This window comes from Delphinapterus leucas, unplaced genomic scaffold, assembly GCF_059928025.1.
Source record: "Delphinapterus leucas isolate spDelLeu-1000000601 "Yukka" unplaced genomic scaffold, BTC_Dleu_Yukka2 spDelLeu_asBTCV2_sq25, whole genome shotgun sequence".
NCBI lineage: Eukaryota > Metazoa > Chordata > Mammalia > Artiodactyla > Monodontidae > Delphinapterus > Delphinapterus leucas.
In genome coordinates this window covers 6002369-6024229 of record NW_028322234.1, presented here as the reverse complement: position 1 = coordinate 6024229, position 21861 = coordinate 6002369, and the positions used below count along the sequence as shown (strand labels likewise).

At 51.6% G+C, this 21861-nt stretch overlaps 1 protein-coding gene across 21 annotated transcripts in view; it reads left to right on the top strand.

The window, feature by feature from the left end:
• The window catches only part of EPS15L1 (epidermal growth factor receptor pathway substrate 15 like 1), a 100012-nt gene that overhangs the window by 35709 nt on the left and 42442 nt on the right, over positions 1 to 21861 (top strand). For all 21 annotated transcript variants that reach the window (XR_016391467.1, XR_016391468.1, XR_016391469.1 and 18 more), the window contains 8 exons: positions 449 to 508; positions 4336 to 4569; positions 8684 to 8841; positions 11231 to 11387; positions 11633 to 11718; positions 14665 to 14737; positions 20886 to 21047; positions 21590 to 21787. Coding sequence is in view for 18 of the 21 variants with exons in the window: in XM_022558739.2 (XP_022414447.1) it covers positions 449 to 508; positions 4336 to 4569; positions 8684 to 8841; positions 11231 to 11387; positions 11633 to 11718; positions 14665 to 14737; positions 20886 to 21047; positions 21590 to 21787 (1128 nt within the window). In the remaining 3 variants the exon portion in view is untranslated. The remainder of the gene's footprint in view (positions 1 to 448; positions 509 to 4335; positions 4570 to 8683; positions 8842 to 11230; positions 11388 to 11632; positions 11719 to 14664; positions 14738 to 20885; positions 21048 to 21589; positions 21788 to 21861) is intronic.

Genomic DNA, 21861 nt, shown 5'->3' with positions numbered 1-21861 from the left:
CTACTCAAATGCATTCCCGTGGCCCTGCCGTGAATGGGGGCAGGGGCTAGATGTGTGTGTGTCTGTGTGTGTGTGTGTGTGTCAGCCAGTGGGGGCGGGAAGGCGGGCTTGTGTTCAGAGCAACACCTGCACCAAAACCAAAGAATCTAAAAATCAGGGTGGACGTGATTACAATCATGATCATTTGTTAGAGAAAATGAATGTTAATATGGTGGAAAGGATCTTGGAATTGACAGTCTTCATTGGATGATGGTTTTTCAGAGAACCTACAGACTGGTTCTTAAATGCATTTTGATTGCCTTGTCTTAACCCTGGTGTGCAGTCAAAATCTGAGTTCTGGTGGGCATGCGTGCTGCCACACAGGCCCTTCCTCCCAGCAGTAACCCTTGGTACCGCGCCCCCCCCCCCCCCCCCCCCCGCTAAGCCTTGCTGCTCTCTTCCCTTGCAGGTCTGGGACCTCAGTGACATCGACAAGGACGGGCACCTGGACAGAGATGAGTTTGCTGTGGTAGGCCCCTGCTGTGACTCTCTTTTCCCACTCTGCTGAGGAAGCAAATGTGCAGCTCATGTGGGGGTTTCTTGTTTAATTTTTTAAATGTTTATTTTGACCTAATTTGGGTGTAATTTGACAGAGAATTCTTTCGAATCTTCACTCAGATTCCCCAGTGTTGCTGTTTTACTACACTGTTTTATCCTCTCTCCCTCTCCTTCTCTCCCCTTCCCTCTCTCCTTCTCTCTCATTTGCATATGAATGTATACATGGATATGTATACACAATTAATTTTCCCTTTGAACCATTTTGAAGTAAGTTTCAGACATGGGCCTTTTCATCCTGAAATACTTCAGTGTTTGTATCCCCAAACCAGAGAATTCTCTTACATAACCGCTGTCCAGTTCAAAATCAGGAAATTGACATTGTCTAATTTATTACAGTATCTATTATGATAGGTTATATCATATATGTTATATATTAATATATCTATTATTGTATTAATCTATTATCTAACCTAAGGATATTATTCACATTTTGCCAGTTGTTCCCAAAATGTCCTTTATAGTGAAAGAGACTACAGCCTCGTGTTCTTTTTTTTTTTTTTGCGGTACACGGGCTTCTCACTGTTGTGGCCTCTCCCATTGCAGAGCACGGGCTCAGCTGCCATGGCTCACGGGCCCAGCCGCTCCGCGGCATGTGGGATCTTCCCGGACCGGGGCACGAACCCGTGTCCCCTGCATCGGCAGGCGGACTCTCAACCACTGCGCCACCAGGGAAGCCCCAGCCTCGTGTTCTTATAATCTAGATCAGCTCCTGCATCTGTCTTTGTGTCTCATGGCCATGTGGGCATTTTTAAGGCCAGTGGTGTGTAGTGTCTCCTTCGGTGTGGGGTTGTCTGCTGTTTCCTGATGATGATCCAGGCCATGCACTTTTGTGTGGTAGGTCCCCACCGAGGTGACGCTTGTTCTCCCCAGGGCACATGACATCGATAGGACATGTGATGTCTTATTCCATGTCGTACTACCTTGATGTCAACCTTGACCCGACCTTGATCAAGTTCGGATTCTCTCTTTTCCTTTGTGCTCAATCTTTCATGAGAGACACGTGGAGACTGAATACCCTGTTACCCCTACACCTCTCACCCGCTAGTTCTTGCATCCTCCCAGGAGTCTCACCTGAATCAGTCAGGTTTCTGGTAGTTGCCAGATGATGATTTTCTAATTCTGTCATTCCTTGCACATTTTCTAGCTGGCCTTCTGCTGTAAGGCACTTGTTCATATCAGAGTGGACTTATGGAGGTGTCCTCTGTTCTCTGTTCCATGGTTTATAATCCTTTACTGGCATGATTTATTGTGCCCATTGGGAGTTCCTCCCAGCTGACTCCTTTGTCATTTGGTCACATCATATCATTCTTGAGCACTTGCTTACTTTTGGCATGATGGGATTTTCCTGGCTCTTCCTGTCCATCCCCTCTCTCAGCTCCATCATCAGCCATTTTTCCAGGGACCCCCAGTTCCTTATAGTGGAGAATGGTATTAGAAACCAGGATCTGGGCACTGGGGTGCTCAGTGCCCCTGCGATGCCACTGCTTCCAGGCCTTCTCAGCAGACAGAGCTGGGAAGTAGGCATATGTGTAGACATGCCCACCAGGTGCCCTAGCAGCCTGCCATCTACTTCCACGTCTGCTTCTGTTCATGCCAGAGCCCTGACACTCCCACCCTCTTCTCCTTTTAGCAGCAGTGCTAGATCTATGTGAGGATTGGGGCTCTTATGTCCTATGGGCTGCCTTCCCATTCAGCTGCCCTCCCTCCACACCCCCGTAGCTCACCATTCACCTCTCCCAGCTGCCTGCTGCACTGACTTTGCCTGGCTCTCGCCTCCCCACCCTGGGCCCATGTCGTTCTGTCCCTCTTTTTCTTTCTCCCTTCCCCTCTCCTTACTCACATCTTTGATCTCTCTCTCCCGTTCATGAGATTTATTCACTCATCTCATTCTGTTAAATCTCAAAGTAGAATAAAGTAGCCCCTTGTAGATAAGGACAGTGCTCTAATAAACAGTAATTAAGTTCAAGCAGAAAAAAAAAAGCTGGGAATTCCTAAGTCATAGAAAACGATGAACTATATCCATATCCCTAAGGTACATCTTCTGTTTTAGGAATTTTAAATGTCTTTAAAATGTGATTTTACAACATACACATGAATGAAAGCTTGTTATTATCTTACTATACTATGGTGTAAAGCCTTTGAGATTTTAAACTTCTAGGTTAAATTTAAACCATTTGCCAAGGAAATTATAAATTTCTCTTACAATTCCACTCATCATCTCTTACACCCCATAGTACTCAGTTGTGTTTTTTTCCCCCACACATCGACTCTGTTTTGCCTTTTTTACTTTGAGCATTTTCCATGTTTCTCCATCATCCTGTTCCTTTTCACTAGCTGTCCATTATTATTTTTTTTATTGTGGTAAAATACGCATAACAAAATTTACCATCATAACCATTTTTATTTAGTTAGTTTTAAAAATATTTATTTATTTATTTGGCTGTGCCTGGTCTTAGTTGCGGCACGTGGGATCTTCATTGCCGCGTGTGGCATCTTCGTTGTGTCATGTGGGATCCTTTTAGTTGCGGCATGTGGGATCTAATTCCCTGACCAGGGATTGAACCCCGGCCCCCTGCATTGGGAGCATGGAGTCTTAACCACTGAACCACCGGGGAAGTCCCATCATAACCATCTTTAAGTGTACGGTTCAGTGGTATTAATACATTCACATGGTTGTGCAACCATCACCACCATCCATCCCCAGAACTCTTTTTACCTTGCAAAACTAAACCTCCGTCCCCATGAAACACTAACTCCCCATCCCCCCTCCCCCAAGCCCCTTACTTGTTTTTATATTTCTTTTGATGGCATTTGACTTCAGGTGTTAGTTAGTATCATTGAACTGCCTTTGGGGTGGTCTCCAGGAAGGGGTGATTGGCCTGGAGTGAACCCAGGAACACGCCTCTCTCCTCATAGCCTCATGAGCCCTGAATTTCTACTTTTGTTTTTATCATTTCTCATCATTTCAGCCAAGATTTATATTCTTTTATAAGTGGGTCTTAGAGTTGTGTCGTTTTGTGTTTCTTTTCATCACTAGCTGAGTGGCATTTAGTACAGTTTTTAAGTGACTAAATTTTTACCTGTGTTAATGATCTGTTGGTAGCAACTTAAAGACTAGTTTGAAGTGGCGGGGTAGGGGGAGGTTGTCATTTTGGTTTTGTTTTGTTACTTTTTAAAATAGACTTTTCAATCCTTGTTTTAGACAAAGTTTATTTTCCCCTGCCTACCTCGAGCAGGAGAGCCACCTGTCCATCCTCAGCACACACACCCTTTTGGGTAGTTTTGTGTCTCCTGAATATCTTGAAGTACATGCAGCTCTCATGGTGTGTCTTTTTTTCCCCTTCCAGTTTTCTTGAGATGTAATTGACAGACAGCACTATATAGGTTTAAGGTGTACTATCATGGTGAGTCTGTAGACTTCCACGTTCCATTACTTTGAAAGTCGTCAGGCCTGGAGACAGTGGCCTTGCTGTGTGGCGAAGGGACATGTGTGGAGTCTGGCATGATTGTATTCCTTTTGTACTCATTTCAGTCTCTCATGATTAAACATATGTCTTAGAAAATTATGCATTGGCAGTGTAGCTCATCAGAAAGGTTTATTTTTACTGTGCTCCATTTGGAAGCAACCTCAAAAAGAGCAGTCTTCATCACATCACTGCAGCCCTTGAAAGAGCTGCCCTCTGCCCACCCTGGCCCTGGGCCTCACCACCTAAACGCCGTTCTCTTTTGTGCTCACAGGCCATGCACTTGGTGTACCGAGCCCTCGAGAAGGAGCCTGTGCCCTCCGCCCTGCCCCCATCCCTCATCCCACCATCCAAGAGGAAGAAGACGGTGTTCCCGGGAGCTGTGCCTGTCCTGCCTGCCAGCCCCCCACCGAAAGACAGCCTCCGCTCCACGCCTTCCCACGGCAGCGTCAGCAGCCTGAACAGCACTGGAAGCCTGTCTCCCAAGCACAGTATCAAGCAAACACAGGTACGGTGCCCCCTGCATGCGTGGCCACGTCTCCGGGCAGCTGTTTGCACTGCTGTGTAGAGTGCCAGCAAGATGTTTCTCAGCAGCAGCACGTAGTTCGTGGCCCAAGAAGGGTAAAGTCTGTGATTAAATTAAATCTTTACAATAGGTGTCTCTTAGTCCTCTCTGGCTGCTGTAACAATGCTGTAGACTGGGTGGCTTCTAAATAGCTGATATTCATTTCTCACAGTTCTGGAAGCTGGAAGTCCAAGATCGAGGTGCCGACAGATTCGGTGTTTGGTGGGGCAGTTCCTGGTTCACAGGTGGCCGTCCTCTTGCTGGGTCCTCACATGGCGGAAGGGCCATGGAAGCTCTCTGGGGTCCCTTTTTTAAGGGCACTAATTCCATTCGTGAGGGCTCTGTCCTCACGACCTAATCACCTCCCAAAGGCCCCACTTCCTAATACCATCACAGTGGGGCTTAGGACTTCCAGCGTATGAATTGAGGGGAGGCGGGGGACACAAACATTCAGACCATAGCAACAGGGATTCAGAATTAAGTTTCTCATTCACTTACACATAAATACCGCCTTTCCCCAAGCACACCCAGCACTACTCACCCCCCTGCCCCTCCTGCCTCGGGCAGACCCTCTGCTGGGAGGGCGTGTCCCCAGATTGCATACTGAGGCACCTGGCGTCGTGAGCCTCTGCTCACGGGGCACCTCATCTGGGGAGCCTGGTGTGACCACACCCTGGACCAGCCACCCTCTACCTGCTCTCTTCTATATTTCCCACAGCTGGCCTGTTATGCGGTTAATTATGTATCATCTGTCCAGTTCCCCCCCAACCCCCCGCCATTAGCTTCATGAGAGCAGAGTTCGTTCTTGGTTATAATCTCAGCATCTAGAAGAATCTCTGGTACTCTGATGCTCATTAAAAATATGTTGAGTAATCAGGTAATTAAGGGAGGTATCCATCTCGTGTTAGGAAGACAGGAGGGGGCTCCATCTCGCCATGTGGCAGTATCTTATATGTCAAAAAAGACGTTTCTTATTCTGGCAAAGGCAGCATCATAATGGGCTCTTTATAAAAGGGCACCTTGGAGATTGTCTAAAATGTGCAAGGACGTGAGTTACATGTGGAATCATGCTTTACTTTCTACCTCATTTGTGGTTTCAAAGGCAAAACAATGAGTTGTGACAAGAAGGCCAGCCAGCACCCCATGCAAGTTTGGACTATGATAAAAATGAAAACGAGAAAGGCATAATGAGACAGTGATTTCTCTTGATAGTGACATAATTTTAAAGTTAAATATTCGACTTGCAAGGCTCATTTTCAAGGAGCTTATCACATCCTAGAGTAAAAAAAAGAGATCAGAGAGGGTCGATGAGGCTTGGTCATAGGGGCTAACACAACTCCCCTCACCACTCTGGCCAGTTGGAGAGGCGTGGCCTCTGGTTGGTGAGTTGTATGCGGCTCTCTGTGAAGGAGCCCAGCCTCAGATGGCCCAGCCTGGGCACCTTTGCCAGCTCACCAGCCATGCCCGGCACTTCCTGGGGGTGCTGCAGTGACTGTGCGATGGACCCCTGCCCTCTGTGGGGAGACAGACGATAAGCAAATTGGTAAACTAAGGAAGGTCCACCAGTCATGAGAAAGCAGAGCAGGGCCTGGCCTGGAAGTGTCGGGGTGAGGAGGGGGGCGTGCTCCCGCAGATGGGGCCAGCTGGCAGGCTACCGCTGCTGCAGTGACATCTGAGCTAACACCTGAATGATAAGCCATCTGAGGACTAGTGCATGGCAAGGCTCTGAAGTGGAAACGCTCCGTGTGTCCTTGAAACTGGAAAAAGGCTGAGGCAGGGTTAGCCAGGGGATGGTGAGATGGAGTCGGAGAAGCGGGGCTGAGGCCAGCTACTTAGACCTACATGAGCTGCTGTGTTTCAAGACCCAACACCTTGAGTCTGCAGAATTCTTGCCGAAAGCTCTTAAGTACTGTAGGTTAGGCTAGATGGAGTATGTTTTACCGACAAGGAAGCAGGCAGGGCTGAAGTTGTTGTTGGGTGCAGGCCAGCCAGCCTCATAATACCACCCCCTGGTGATCTGGCAGCTCTCCCCAGATCCCAGGAGCATGCTGCTGACCCCCCTGACTAGACCAGTTGTACTAGTGGCCGCTATTGGGGGTCACAGGTGGGGGTGTCTTTGTCCCCTTGGGAGAGGGGCAGCTGGTGGAATTGCAGACATGAGAACGGGCATTTCTGTGGACCCACAAGTTCCATGCTTTCCCCTCCCCCACTTTCCTCATCCCCAGGGCAACAACACCCTACCTGGGGCCCCCAGAGGGCCGCCCAGTCCAGCTCTCGTGGCCATATGTGAGGGGAAGCCCCTTCCAGCCACCAGGGTCTGTTCCCATTGACTGGAGGCCTACAGCTGCTAAGCTGACCTTAAACCCAGCCCTTTCCAGGAGACCCAGCTCCAAGGGGGAGGTTGTTCAGTGTTGGATTTTTAGCTAAGTAGGCATCGGATTCTTGCTGCTGACATACCCTGAGACCCCCAGAAATGAGGCAGCAAGTTCATTGTGTTTGCGCAATGAATGTCTGGACCCTCATCATCCCAGAGGCATGATCTGTTGGGGCCCATGGGACCCAGAAACCAATCCCGCCTCAGCTCAGCTTGTCTGACCATTGCTCCTTCTTCTGTGGGCATCTCAGTGTCAGCGTATGAGCTCGTTCCAGGCTCTTGACTTAAAGACAGCAAGCCTCTTCATTAAAGCTCCTTTATGTGCATCTTCACGTCTCCTCTGAACTGTTCAATGACAGACCTGAGGTGGCTTAGAAAATTCCTGTAATGCAGCAGGTAAAACGCTATCTCAGTTCTCGCTGCCTGAGCCTTTGCAATTTGAATCTGGTCCGTAAATTCTGATGATTTTTTTTTTTTTTTGATAAATCCTTGCTGTCCTAAATCATTCTACTCCCTACCCCAAACCCTGGGTAATGTGTTGTCCCTTTCTTCCCAAAATTGCTTTCTGGATTCCTGGTGCTCACATCAGGATCCCACTGATTTAGATGATAAGAGAGACCTGGTCAGAAAAGCAGATGAAAGGAAACATCTCTACAAAAAGGGGCAGAGACGCTGTGAAACGTGCTGTGATGGGAGCCCCAAAGGTCAGAGGTGACACACCCAGAATAAGCAATTGAAGAGGCCTGCCACCAAGTGCCCGAGGGGCCTGGATGCCTCTGAGTTGGAGGTGCTCTGGCCCTGGCGGACCCTGGCATTTGCTTTTCTTAAGTAGAACTGGAGCAGGTGGTGTAAGAGGTCACAGGTGCACGAGGTGGCCGAGCCCCAATGCACTGAAATCAAAGCAGCTCGCTGGGCTCTCAGCTTCGTCTGCCACAGCAGGGTCCTCGTGAATGTGGGGCGCTCACAGGTGGTGGGCGTGCTCCTCAGAGGCGTGGGCTCCCCCACCAGCACCACAGGGCCCTGAGTGCCCGCCTGTCATGCAGGTGCAGTTTTCACATCAGCCTCACTCAGTGCCTGTCAGTGCCTTGTGTGTACTGACACCTCACAGGGGGTCTGCTGTGTCGCAGGGAGTGGGGTCAGGGTCAAAGAAGCATGGAGTACAGAATCCTGGAACTGTGGGCGTTGAGAATGCCCCTGCCGCTGCAAAGAAGGTCTGCAGGTGGAGGACAGAAGGCCAGGAACGCTGGCATCGGTGCTGGGCCGGTTCTCGGGAGAAAGTCCTTCCAAAATGAGTGGTCAGGAGGGTCCTCTCTGGTACACTTGAAGCCCCCTCCTGGAAGGGGATCACTTTCCATCGTGGAAGGCTTTCCTTCGTGTCCCAGGCAGCGGGGATGGAAGGGCTATTGGTAGAAGGACCTGCTGCGTCTTTACATCCCTCTCAGTACAAAGATTTCAGGGCACTGTGATGGGGTGGAAAGAGGTACAGACTGGCCACTGGGTAAGACTGACCGAGTCAGCATTAACCTCTCTGAGCCTCAGTTTCCGCACTTACAGAACAGGGATCTTGTCTGCCCTCTTGGCTCGTGGAGGGTTTTCTGCTAAAATGAGCATGAAAACACTTTAATAGTGTGTATTTGCAGGTGATAAAAAGCTTGAGGATTAACTTCTGAAAAACCTTTTCAGCCAACAGTAAACTGGGTGGTGCCAGTGGCGGACAAGATGCGATTTGACGAGATATTTCTGAAGACTGACCTAGACCTGGACGGCTATGTGAGCGGCCAGGAGGTGAAGGAGATCTTCATGCACTCGGGCCTCACCCAGAACCTTCTAGCACACATATGGTAAGAGCAGATAGATGGACGTCTCTTCCTAAGTACAGGGGGTCTCGCTGTGTCAAAGTAACGGCTGTGGGTGGCTCACACGTTGAGTGAGACTTGTGCTGTGTGAAGGGCCGGAGCGGGTGAGCAGGACAGGAGGGAGCGGTAGTCAGGGCTGAGTGTAAAGACCTGTACCCTGTATTCTGTGCATGTCAGTTCACCCTCCTCCAGCAGGAAGGTCTCCTGTTTGTCCCTCCAGAGAGCTCTGGGGCAAGTTCTTGCTAGTGGTTATGCAGCCTTCAGCCCAGCCAGTGAGGGTGCAGTTGCTCGGCCCCACCCCCCTCTGGTGGGAGGGTGCAGTAAGGGCCCCAGAGGCTCCGGCAGGGCCACCCTGGGCATCAGGGCTGTGGCCATCTCTCCTAGAGGCCCTGCCCCGTGAAGGTCAGTGACACGGCTGGTGGGAGAGGGTGAGACTGGTCTGTACCTCAGGGCTGGTCGAGGAGCCGTCTTCACCCCCACTTTCCTCCAGGGCCGGCAGAGCGATCTTCATGGCACCGGGATGGCTCCTTTTGTAACTAGCCAGTGGTGAAAGTCGCTTCCTAGCTTTCTCAGGGGAGAAAGCCCTCCCACTTTAGAGGGCTTCACTTGAGAGTTTTGTAAGAAGAGAATTTCCATGTAATTCCGGAGGGGTGACCCCCTCCAAATAGAGCTGTGAAATTCACTGTGACTTGGGGAAATAACCATCCTTAACAGTAATTCAGAGATAGCCACGTTACAAGGTGAGGCCCTGCTGGAGAAAACGGGCTGTCCCTTCTCAAGAAGCACACGACACCTAGTCAGTTAGCAAAAGACTGTGGGAAGCCTGGCCCCTTGTGACGAGTCAGGGGCAGTCTCTATCAGGCCCTTCAGATCCAGTGCCCCCTTTATCACGCTGAAATGCACGTGCACGGAATTCAAATTATACCCCGATCATAACATAGTGTAATTTATAACATGTATCTCAACCTGTAAGTGACATGACAATACGTAAATGACACAACGAAATCACAAATACGCTTGGATTAAAAAGAAAACACGCAGAAGGCATTGCATACAGGGAAAAAAAGGCAGGGACGAAAGAGTGAGCTCTAGAATAACCACTGGGACAGTGAAAGGACAGTCTGGGTTTGTTTGCAGGTGGCCGGGTGTGGGAGCATATCCAAAGTGGAGATAACAAGCCAGGAAGGATTGAAGGGACAAAACGAGGACGCAGGCCTGTCCCCCGCAGTGCCCGGCACCGTGCCACTCCCCGTGGTGTCAGAATAAGCACAGTAATGCTGCCCTGGGTGGACGCGGACAGAGTACCCCTGCACGTGGGCCTGGGGGCCTCCGCTCCTTCAGAGACCAGGGAGCAGGGACGGGCCAGAGAGATGGGACCGCAGCCCGAGAGCTGCCGTGGGCTGGGTGTGCAGCAGGACTGGCCCTTGCCAGCAGAATCAGGAGAAATAGTTGCAGTTCGAAATTATCACGCCCCGCCCTTGAACTGTGACAAGAACAGACATTTTAAAACCAGCCTTGAATAGAGACATTTACAGGGATCTCCACCAGCCCTGTTCGCTCACAGCGTTTGGGCCTGAGTCTGTTACACGTCCCCGGCTCTTCTTCGCTCTGCATCAGGACATGGTTTCACTACCCTCTCAGTAACTACGTGCAGTGGGAAGGAGACTGCGTGTTGAGTGGACAGAGTGAAGGGATGACATTTTTCACAGATGTGGAGGCCTTGTCCTGGCTGCGTGAGGCTTCCCTTCCCGTACGGCCAGCTCTCGGTGACCACGGGTGTGGCAGAGCTTCCACACTGCCTTGCCCATGTGCCAGGACACCAGAAGGCCACAAGGGTGGGGTCACCTTAGCAGCAAGGGACTGTCCCCTGTGTAGCCATGCCTGGCTTTCCAGGCCCCGTCCCCTCATGATGACAACCCCAAATGCTGCTTGTCATCCCCATTGAAGACCAGCGGCTCAGGCCATTCTGATAACCCAAGGCTGCAGGAACCAGCTGAGGGTCTGAGTGTGTGCACTCGGCTCCAGCTTCCGTTTGCACAGGAATGTGAATCGCATCCACTGCCTGCACACCATCAGAAGCCAGCTGCGTGTCTCCTGGCTGCTAACAGGGCTTCCCAAGGGACCGGCTCCTCGGCCCGTGATGGGGGCTTGGCGGTTCTCCAATTGGGAGAAGAGCCCCCTCCTGCCCTGACGCTCTGGTGGGGGGGCTGGGACTGCTCCCCAGGAGGGGGATGTTCAGTAGAAAAGGAGCTGCAGCTGTGGCCCGTTGTTTTTATCGTTTTTGTTGTCCATTTTTTAGAAGTGTGGGTTCCGTGTACTTGGAACCAATTCTGGTGTTTGTGATGTGTAATTAGCATCCCCACATTTCTCCCAGGGCCCTGGCCGATACGAGGCAAACGGGGAAGTTAAGCAAAGACCAATTCGCGTTAGCTATGTATTTCATTCAGCAGAAGGTCAGTAAAGGCATCGACCCCCCTCAAGTCCTCTCGCCGGACATGGTCCCACCTTCAGAGAGAGTCACTCCCATCCCGGTGAGTAGCTGCTGGCCCATCCCTATCGTGTTTGCGTCACTTCCCTCATCCCGCCACCAGGTGGCGCTGGCAGCCTGCCCAGCCTTCACTAGGGCCACTCGGGGTGTGTCTGGGCTGCCCAGATGGTTCCCAGGTTGGGGGCTGGAGACAGATGATTTTATCCCTTATTCTAAGACCTACTAGCCCATGCTGTGCGGTGAGGTCAGCTAGTCAATTTGTAATTCTTTGTCTGAATTTGGTTGCAGGACAGTTCAAGTTCTCTTGGATCGGGGGAGTTTACTGGTGTGAAGGAACTTGATGATATCAGTCAAGAGATCGCCCAGTTACAAAGGTATGTTAAAGCGTCTCCTTCCCTTCAGATTCCAACCAAATCTACGTCCCAGGTTGTTATTGGAAGTAGCAGAGGCTTGTGAACCATGTGGCGAGTTGACCATCATGAGTTTGTTCAGCAGAAATGAAGGGACACAGATTCTCCTGAGTTCCTGAATTGACTTAATGAGCTCAAGTACTGACATCCTCAGTGGGAGCCGGTGTGGGCTGTGGGGTCTCAGACACATTGTTGCTGGGCGGCCTGCAGGGCACCCCCCCACCACCCCCCACCCCCGCCTCAGGAGGGCCTTGTAATTTCTGAACACATAAAGTGACTGAGTCTCAGGTAGTGACATTGCTGCTTAGGAGCAACAGGTCAACTCTGAGTCTCAGGCCTTGTGTCCAGGTTTCTGTCTTCGTTCCCAGCGCCCACTGCCTTGGTTTCCCCACTTGTAAACAAGGGCTTTGGATGGGGTGTCTGTACTCTCAGAGTCTGGCATAAAAGAATACATCTACTTCCTGTATGCCCCTGTGATCTTCTGCAGAACAGCATCCTCTTACCAATTAATTCTGGGGGAGGGCTGGGGGGTGGGGTGCAACGAGCAGAAGGGCCAAAGGCACCCAGCCCTCCACAGGAGACGGACTGTTTCTTGACCGAAAATGAAAACAACATCACTTCGCCAGAGCGAGCTGGATCCCACTCACAGCTGGATGCCCCTTGGGTGGTGTAGTTTGTGTCCTTAGTGGAGCAGAGCCCTGAGAAGCAAAGGCAGGTCAGATGTCATGTGAGACTGGTTAGGTGGGTGGCTGGCTGGCCACAAAGCCTCAGCCTTGGCCGCCTGCTGAAGCCAGACCCTTTGCTTCATGCTCAGCCCAGAGGATGGCTCCCATTCTGTCATCTGCTCCCTGGGGCTGTATTTCCAAACCAGAAATCAGCACGTGCAGCCTGGCAAGGCTGAGAGGGTCTGTGAGGATGGAGGGCCAGTGTCTTAGAGCCTGGGTGGGCCTGTTAATCAGGACTGCAGGTAGAGGAGGGAGGGGACCCTGTAATGCAAGGGTTGGGGTCTTGGAAGGGACAGTGGTGTCCCAGTCAGGCCAGGGCTGCCTCTTCACAGCTGTGCAGCCTCTGGCAGCCTGGAGCGTTTCCCTGTGAAGGCAAGAGGCAAGCGTGTGCAGAGCAAGAGTGTGCAGGAAGCCAGGCCTGGGTGGCTTTGAGAGTGACCTTCAGGCCTGTTGCTTGGCGGTGTGGCGACACACGCCTCTCCCCTTGACGTGACTCAGTCGTAATGGGTTGGATGTAAAGAGCACGTTGTATCGTTAGGTAGTTCTTAGACTTGTGGAAACGAACGTGCAGATGCTCGCGGTTCCGTGTCTGGCCCAATGTCCCAGAGGGGGCCTTACTGTCGAGCAAGGGCTGGGTTCCCAGCAGGGGAGGCGGGGTATGTTGGCCACATGAGGTTTCTGATGCCGAGGCAGCCCCTTCAGGCTGCTGTAACAAACTCACAGACTGGGGGGCCTGAACAACAGGCCCATACTTACCCCCATCGTGGAGGCTGGAAGTCGAGATAGAGGTGCAGACAGATCCAGTGTCTGATGAGGCCCATCTCCTGGTTCATAGACAGTGTCTTCTCACCATGTTCTCAGAGGGTGGAGGGGCAAGGAGGTCTCTGGGGTCTCTCGTAAGGGCATTAATCCCATTCCTGCAGGCTCTACCCTCATGACCTAAGCATCTCCCAAAGGCCCCACCTCCAAAAACCTTCACACTGGGGGGTTAGGGTTTCAACATATGAATTTGTGGGGGGCACAAACAGTCAGTCTCTAAGGAGGAGAGCAAGGCTGGTTGCTGCCCCGGGGGAGCTGTTTGCAGCTGAGGAGGCAGGCAGGGCCCCACCAAGCCCTGGTGCGCACAGCGGCCAGCCACAGCCTCCTGTGAGGGAGTAGCTGGGGGCAGCTGCCGGGCCCAGAGACCCTCACTGCCGCGTCTTGCTGCCAGTCCTCTGGACTCCTCATCCAACTTTGCATCACTCCAGACACCTCACCATGGCTCCCCCAGCCGAGCTATGCCTTCCTGTTCCCATCGCCTAGAATGTTTTTCCATCGTATATTCTCTTCATAGGCCATGTCCTCAGAGTCCTTCCCTGGTCATCCTATGCAGGACATTGCACACCCCCTTTCCTTATCCCATTGGATTTCCCTTCGTGGTACTTAGGTTGTGTGCCTTTGTGTGTTGATTTGTCGCCTGTCTCTCTCACTGGCCTGTGAGCTCCATGAAGGCAGGGCCTCTCTCTGTGTGTCGTCGTGTCTTCAGTGCTCAGTCTTCTGAGCAGTTGTTGCTCACCATTCATGAGCAAGTGTACATAGGATTTAGAGAATGTATTCATTTTCTCTTGCTGTGTATGGAATGGCTTAAAACAGCACAAATTTATTAGTGCACAGCTCTGTAGACCAGGAGTCTAGATGGGCTTAACTGGGCTTCTTGCTCAGGGCCTCACAAGGTCGAATTCAAGGTGTTGTCCAAGTAGGTGGGGATCTGAATTGAGTTCCTCAAAGTTGGGGGTCTGGGGTCTGCTTTCCGTGCTGTGTGGCCAGGGGCTCATTCTGCTCTGAGAGGCTGCCCGGTGCCTGCTCTCTCGTGACCCCTCCATCTTCAAAGTCAGCAGGGGCACATCCAGCCCTTCTCACCCTGGACATTGCTTTGACATTCTCTGCTTTAAAAGGCTTGCGCAGCCATGTTGGGGGCAAAGCCTCATGGCATCCACAGGTTTGACCCACACTTGTAGGGGAGGAGGTCAGGTAGGGCAGATGGTCACGGGGGGCGTTCCTATACTTCTGCCCCCACTGAGTGGGGTCAGCCCGGGTGGGTTTCTGTGGGATGGATGGGATTGGGTCTTGAGAAGTTGGGATACTGGGGGAATGGTCAACTCATTCACTCTACCTGTGCTTTCCTGAACTATTTTTAAACACACAGAGAGAAATACTCCCTGGAACAAGACATTAGGGAAAAGGAAGAGGCAATCAGACAGAAAACCAATGAAGTACAGGTAAGCACATGGCTGGTTTTGGAGGAATCAACCTTGTGTCACATGCAGTGCAGGGAGTTCCCAGCAGTGATGGTGGAGCAGGGCAAAGGGGGGGCACCGATGCACTCATTGGAAACTTGAGCTTTTGGGGGCTTCCAAGTTTTTTTTTTAGTTTCCTATACCATAAGTAGTGGATTTTTAAAAAATTGAGATGTACAATTCATATAACGTAAAATCTACTGTTCTAAAGTATACACTTCAGTGGTGTTTAGCATGTTCAGTGTGTTGTTTAACCACCACCTCTGTCTAGTTCCAGAACATCTCCATCACCCCAAAAGGGGACCCCGTCCTCATTAGCCGTCTCTCCCCATTCCCGCTCCCAGCCCCTGACAGCCACGAATCCACTTTCTGTCTCTATGGGTTTGTCCGTTCCGGACATTTCATATAAAGGGAATCATACAACATTCGGCTTTTTGTGTCTGGTTTCTTTCACTCAGCCTGAAGGATAGTCCTGCTTGGAGAGTCTCCTTGTGGGTGGTGGTGACAGCGACACTGGGGGTCTGACTGCTGGGGCTCAAACCTGGCTCTCCTTAGCAGCTGTGTGACCTTGGGCAAGTTACTTAACATCTCTAGGCCTCGCGTGACGTTGATAGTGAGTGGTCTGCTCTCCTGGGCGGTGGGCTGGAGCATGGGGTCTGGCATGTGCTCAGCAGTCACTTGTCATCTGGGCAGAGGGAGACTGTGCCAGAAGCAAAATGGTCAGTGCGTGGGAGCTGCACCCTTGAAGAGACATCGGTTCCGAGATGTCTCAGGTCTGAATGAATAGAGACGGCTCTGCCGTCGTGAGGAGACTCGAGTTGTCTCTGGGGCTCTGAGAGCGTGGCTGAGCTGTGCCGCTGGGCCTGACAGTGTCTGCGTGGGGCTTTGAGCGCTCCGAGCTCAGAGCCGGGGAAGGAGGAGCGAGGCTGAGCAGTCAGCGCTGCAGCCCCCACGGCTCGGCCAGGGGACTGTGGGTGGGTGGCTCAGCCTCCCAGCCTCCGTCTTCCCACCTGGCAGTGAGGATCAGCGCCAAGAGCAGCATCTGGCCGCCGTGTACACCGCCTGAGTGGCTGGTTCTTTCTGGGCCACCTCCTAGGGCAGCGACCTGAGCCAGGCCAGGGGAAGCAGCACCTGACTCAGTCAGGCTCATGGGGCCGAGCTGTGGGGGCTGCAGCGCTGACTGCTCAGCCTCGCTCCTCCTTCCCCGGCTCTGAGCTCGGAGCGCTCGAAGCCCCACGCAGAGACTGTCAGGCCCAGCGGCACAGCTCAGCCACGCTCTCAGAGCCCCAGAGACAACTCGAGTCTCCTCACGACGGCAGAGCCGTCTCTATTCATTCAGACCTGAGACATCTCGGAACCGATGTCTCTTCAAGGGCGGCCCTCTTTCCCCCTCCCCTGAGCCTGTCCGCAGAGGGGCTGTAGGATTCCATGAGATATGCAGGGGACAGATGGCATGCAGTGCCTGCCCGCCGGCTGCCGGAAATGTCCTCTGTCGTAGCTGCCGTCTGCAGGTGGGGTAGGGTGGATGCTTTGGGACTTTCATTGGTTCACGCTGTGCAGTGTCCAGGCTCTTCTTCCCTGGCTTCTCACTCTGTACACGTTGGCATCGGGGGTTGGGCCTTACATGGTCCCCTGGAATGTTTTGGATCAGAAGGCAGGGAACAGCCTGCCTCTATCATCGTGTTTTGGTTTTGTTTGGGTTTTTTTGCTCAAAGGAGTTGCATCATTTATATGACCACAGGTGAAGCGACTCTATTTTTCTGGGTGTTTGTATGTTCATCCTATCATTTTATTCTCACCTCAGCCCTCTGATTTCCACCCATATCCTAGAACTGACCCCTCAGACACAGTTCGCTGTCACCCGTATCACCTCACCCCAATCCTTTCAGCTGTTTGGTGTGGTGGTGCTGGCCTCATCGTCCCTTTCACCTTGGCCCTGGCCCTGGCCCGGCTGGCCATGTGGGTCCCTGGGCAGTTCTCCCTCCTGTTGTGTCTGGGTCACTCTGCACGAGCTCTGGTTTGCATTCCCAAAGCTGGGGATCTGGGTGCTGTGATGTCCTTTGGCTCCAGGGAAACCAGTCACCAGGTCTCTGGCACCTGCTCCTGGGCGATTCTAAGAAAGCCGTTGGGTCGCTGTGATGTCTGGAGGTGCTTTCCCCTCTGGTCTGTGGCAGGCTCAGCAAGGCCACCCGAAACCCTCGCTACTGGGCTCTGACAGCGCACTCCTGCAGCCTTTGAGATGCTGGGGTCCGTGTGGGCCCCGATGGCCCCTCAGAGCTGCAGGGGGCCCAGCTCCAGCCAGGCCAGCCCCTGTCCCACGGGAGCATCACGTGTACTCCAACCAGGACAGGCCCCTGCTGTCGTGTGATGGCAGCTCCTTGGTCAGGGACAGAACACTATATATATTTTAAAGTTCCTCTGTGAAAACCAGGTTTGATTTTGGTTCCTGCTGCCTTTTCCCAGATGGGTTTGGCCAGGAGATCATGTGCCATGCCTGCCAGCACAGGCTGCAGGTCAGGGCCCAGCGTCGAGTAGCAGGCCTTGGTCCTCAGGTTAGTTTATGTTTGATTTTAAGCAGCGGGAGCTTCAGCTTCAGCCCCCTCAGGCCTCCCCTTCCCCCTCCTGCCCTGGGGATCTCTCCATTTCCATGGCTACTGTCTTAGTGAGAACCTGCAGCATCTTTGCCTGGTTTACTGTTGCATTTTGTTTTTGTAACAACAGCTTCACTGAGATGTAATTCACATACTATACAATTCATCCATTTAAAGTGTATAATTCAGTGGTTTTTAGCATATGCACAGAGTTGTACATCCATCGCCACAGTCAATTGCAGAACATTTTCATCACTCCAAAACGAAACCCCCTACCCATTAGCGATCCCCAGTCCTCCCCAGCCCTTGGCAACCACGAATCTACATTCTTTCCTCTGGATTTTTCTGTTCAGGACATTTCATATCAATGGGATCACATACTATGTGGCCTTTTGAGTCTGGCCTCTTTTCACGCAGTGTAGTTTTCAAGGTCCATTCATGTTGTTGCATGTGTCAGTGCTTCATTCCTTTTTATGACTGAATAATGCTTCAGTGTATGGCTGTTTTATTCATTGCTTCATTAGTTGATGGTTGTTTGTGTTTTTCTACTTTTTAGCTGTAGCAAGTAATGCCACTGTGAATATTAATGTGCAAGTTTTTGTGTGGATATATGATTTCACTTCTCTTAGGTGTGTGTGTATATATATACATTTAAGAGTGAAGTTGCGGGTCACATGGCAACTGTATGTTTAACCCTTTGAGGAATTGCCAGACTGTTTTCCAAAGTGGCTGTACCATTTTTCATTCTCACTTTCTCCACATCCTCGCCAACACTTGATATTTTCCATTTTTTATTATAGCCTTCCTAGTGGGTGTGGAGTGGTATCTCATTGATGCTGTCCCTAATGTTGATGAGCATCTTTTCACGTACTTATTGGCCATTTGTGTATTTTCTCTGGAGAAAAGCTAGTTCAGATCCTTTGCCCATTTTTAAATTGGGTTATTTGTCTTTTTATAGCTGAGTTGTAAGAGTTCTTTATATTTTCTAGATAAATTCCCTTATCAGATAACTGATTTGCAAATATTATGTCCCCATCTTTGGGTTGTCTTTTCACTTTCTTGATGGTTGTACCCGGGCCCTCGGCAATGAAAGTGAGGAGTCCTAAACACTGGACTGCCAGGGAATTCCCTGAAGCACAAAGGTTTAAAATTTTCCAGTTATTTATTACGTTGTTTTGCTTTTGCTTTTGGTATCATATCCAAGAACCCATTGCCAAATCCAAGGTCACAAAGATTTACCACACATTTTCTTCTAAGAGTTTTATAGTTTTAGCTGTTACATTTGGGTCTTTGATCCATTTTGAGTGAATTTTTACGTAATGTGTGAAGTAGGGGTCCAACTTCATTGTTTTGCATGTGGAGGGCCCGTTGTCCCAGAACCATTTCTTGAAGAGACTAATCTTGCCCCCACTGAATGGTCTTGGCACCGTTTTCAGAAATCCGTTGGTCGTAGACATGTGGATTTATTTCTGAACTCTCAGTTCTATCCCATTGATTTTTGCCTTTCCTTATGCCAGTATCACACTGTCTTGATTACTGTTGCTTTGCAGTAAGTTTTGAAATCGGCAAGTGTGAGTCCTCCAGCGTCGTATTTTTCAAGCTTGTCTTGGCTCTCCTGATGAGGTCGCGCCCGTTCCGCGTGGTGTGGCCGTAGAGTTTTGGCTATTCTGGGTCCCTTTCATTTCCTTATAAATTTTAGAATCTGCTTGTCAGAAGCTGGCTGGCGTTCCAGTGGGGATTGCTCTGAGTCTGTAGGTTGTCTGGGTTTTTTCTGTCTTCTCTTTGCTCAGACACCTCCCCCACTTTGATCCCAGCGCTCTTCCTAACCAGAAGCTGGCAGGTCATCTTCCCGTGGGCTTTTCCATGGCTACGGCAGGTCTGACCCTCCTTCCTCCTTCGTCTCCCCCTCCCCCATCACTTGTCCTTCCCTCAGATGTGGCAAACCCACGTTCCCTACTCTGCCATTAGCTTCCTATCAGACATTCATTGTTAGCTCTCCCAAACTTGTCAGACTTGAGATCTGTTCTTAAAGGTCGGGGACAGGGAGACTGGGGAGCAGAGAACCTAGACCCCCAAAATAGCTCAGAGGTGTGTTTTGGCTGTTGAGAGAGGAGAGAGAGAGCCGTGATTTTTTTTGTCCTCAAAGCAGGGAGAGGGAGACCCTGCACCTCCTTCGAGTTTTCTTCTGAAATGACGTCAGCCACCAGCAGCCCCGGCCAGCCCTGGGGATTGGCCTCACCACTCCTGTCCTCCCTGACCGCCCAACAGTCCCCTCAAGTCCGCCCCTTCCTTTGATACCCACGGCCACAACCTCACCCAGGCTGCCATCACCTCTCCCTCGGCCCCAGCTTGAGTCCCCTCCCCACTGTCAGCCCCATAGGCCATGCTCTCCCCTCCCATCCCATCCCTGCTTTAGTTATCTATCTTACAGGTAGGTAAGACATCCCATAAGACATTCGCCTGGTTGAAAATGGACGCCTCCTGCCCTCCCCTGTACCCGCAGAGGTGTAGTCCATCAGCTCCCATGAGGCCTTCCAGGAAGGTCATGTGTGTGTGTCAGGAGAGACGTCTGTGCATATCCCCCCTTCCTGATTGCACACATGCCACTGTGCCTCACATGTGTGTTCTGCCGCATGCCTTGTTCATTTCACATTATAACTCGGTTACAAGGTGAGGTGTCCCTCAGGGTGGGCTGTGCTACAAGTCCAGCCAACTCCGCCTGTGGAAGTTTGCATTGTTGACAGATCTTGCCATCGCAAACATTGCACGTTTTCACTTGCGCCATCCCCCTCTAGGATCCTTTCCCTAGAGGTCTAACAGTCGAGCCTGAAGACACTCGCACTGGTCGTCTCGTTAGCTACAGCCCACGTGGAGGAGCTTTAGCAGCTGAGAATCATCATGTCCTGCTCCCATTTTAGATGTCTGCAGGGGCTTCCTGCTGCAGAAGCCAGTGCCGTCTTTGGCATGGCCTGTGGGGCACGGCCTCTGGTGCCCTCGGCCCGCTTTCCTTTGATCCAGCTGGAGCACGGCACCCCTTTCTCTTCGGGGTCCTCTGCGGCCCCGTCCACTCTTCACATTCCTGGCTCTTTTCCTGGCTACCATCTGCTCGTCCTTTGGGTCCGTCGAAGTGGTGCTTCCTTGAGCTCTTGTCCACCTGTGCAGCATCAGTATGGTCTCCCCATGCCCCCGTGACTCTGACTGACAGTCTGACCCATGCTATCCCGTGTTCGTCTCAGTTCGTGTCTGGGTGATGCCCTTCCCGCCCCAATGATGACCACATGTCACTGGAGAGCTCTTCTTGCCAGGAGCCCAGCCCCACTCCTGGTGCCTGGCCTCTCTTAGGCCATCAGTAAGTATTTGCTGAGGGACTTAGTGAGAGATTCAGCTGGGGCCACCACACTGAGATGTGTGTGGTATTCCCTGTGGAGTGTGCGGTTTTGTAGGACATCTTGGGGGCTCCAGCCCAGGCTGTGACAGTGTTAGCTTGGACGTGCCCCATGTGAACAAGTCTCGAGTAAATTCATGCCACCCTCTCCTAGGAATTGCAAAATGATTTAGACCGGGAAACAAGCAGTTTGCAAGAGCTGGAAGCTCAGAAACAGGACGCCCAAGACCGCCTGGACGAAATGGATCAGCAAAAGGCCAAGCTCCGAGACATGCTGAGTGACGTCAGGCAGAAGTGCCAGGATGAGACCCAGATGGTAAGTCATCATCCCCCCCTCTCCCCGCTGAGCCCAGCAGGGGAAGGAGGCTTCTTACGGACTTCCCTGAGCTCACCATGACCGTCTCAGCTCAAGGCTGAGATGTCTACTGGTTTAATAGAGTAGTTGAACGTATCATGTGGAAAAGTGTCCAAGCATTTGTGGCCTGACCTCAGTCTCATCTACCATGTTACATGTATAAGCATGAACCCGTGTGTGCATACCACCCTGACCCATGCCACACAGCACGGTGTGGGCACATGTCTCCCCTCCCCTGGTGTCTTAGCTGCTTGTTACAAACCAGGGAGGCTGCAGCTTCAGCAGACTGTAAAACCCTTACATCCTGGTCTGAGGCCTCTTGTGGGGACATTCAGCCCCAGGGGACAGACAGATTGCCTATGCTTGTCCCGGGTGTGGAGAGGGGTCCATGTAAAGGAAGCCAGGCGTTGGGCTTTCAGGCTGGTGTCCTCTTCCCTGGGTCAGCTTGTTTCAAGAACATGAGCCAGAATTCTTCCTCGAAGTCGTGTTTCATCTCTTTTCAGATTTCCTCACTGAAGACTCAGATCCAGTCCCAGGAATCCGACCTCAAGTCCCAGGAAGACGACCTGAACCGGGCCAAATCTGAGCTGAACCGACTGCAGCAGGAGGAGACGCAGCTGGAGCAGAGCATTCAGGCTGGGAAAGTTCAACTGGAAACCATCATCAAGTCCCTGAAATCCACGCAAGACGAAATCAACCAGGTATCTCGAGGGGGTGGGGCGGGGCCTGCCACCACTGGCTGTGGCCGGGGGCTTCTGGGGTCTCCTGCCACGCG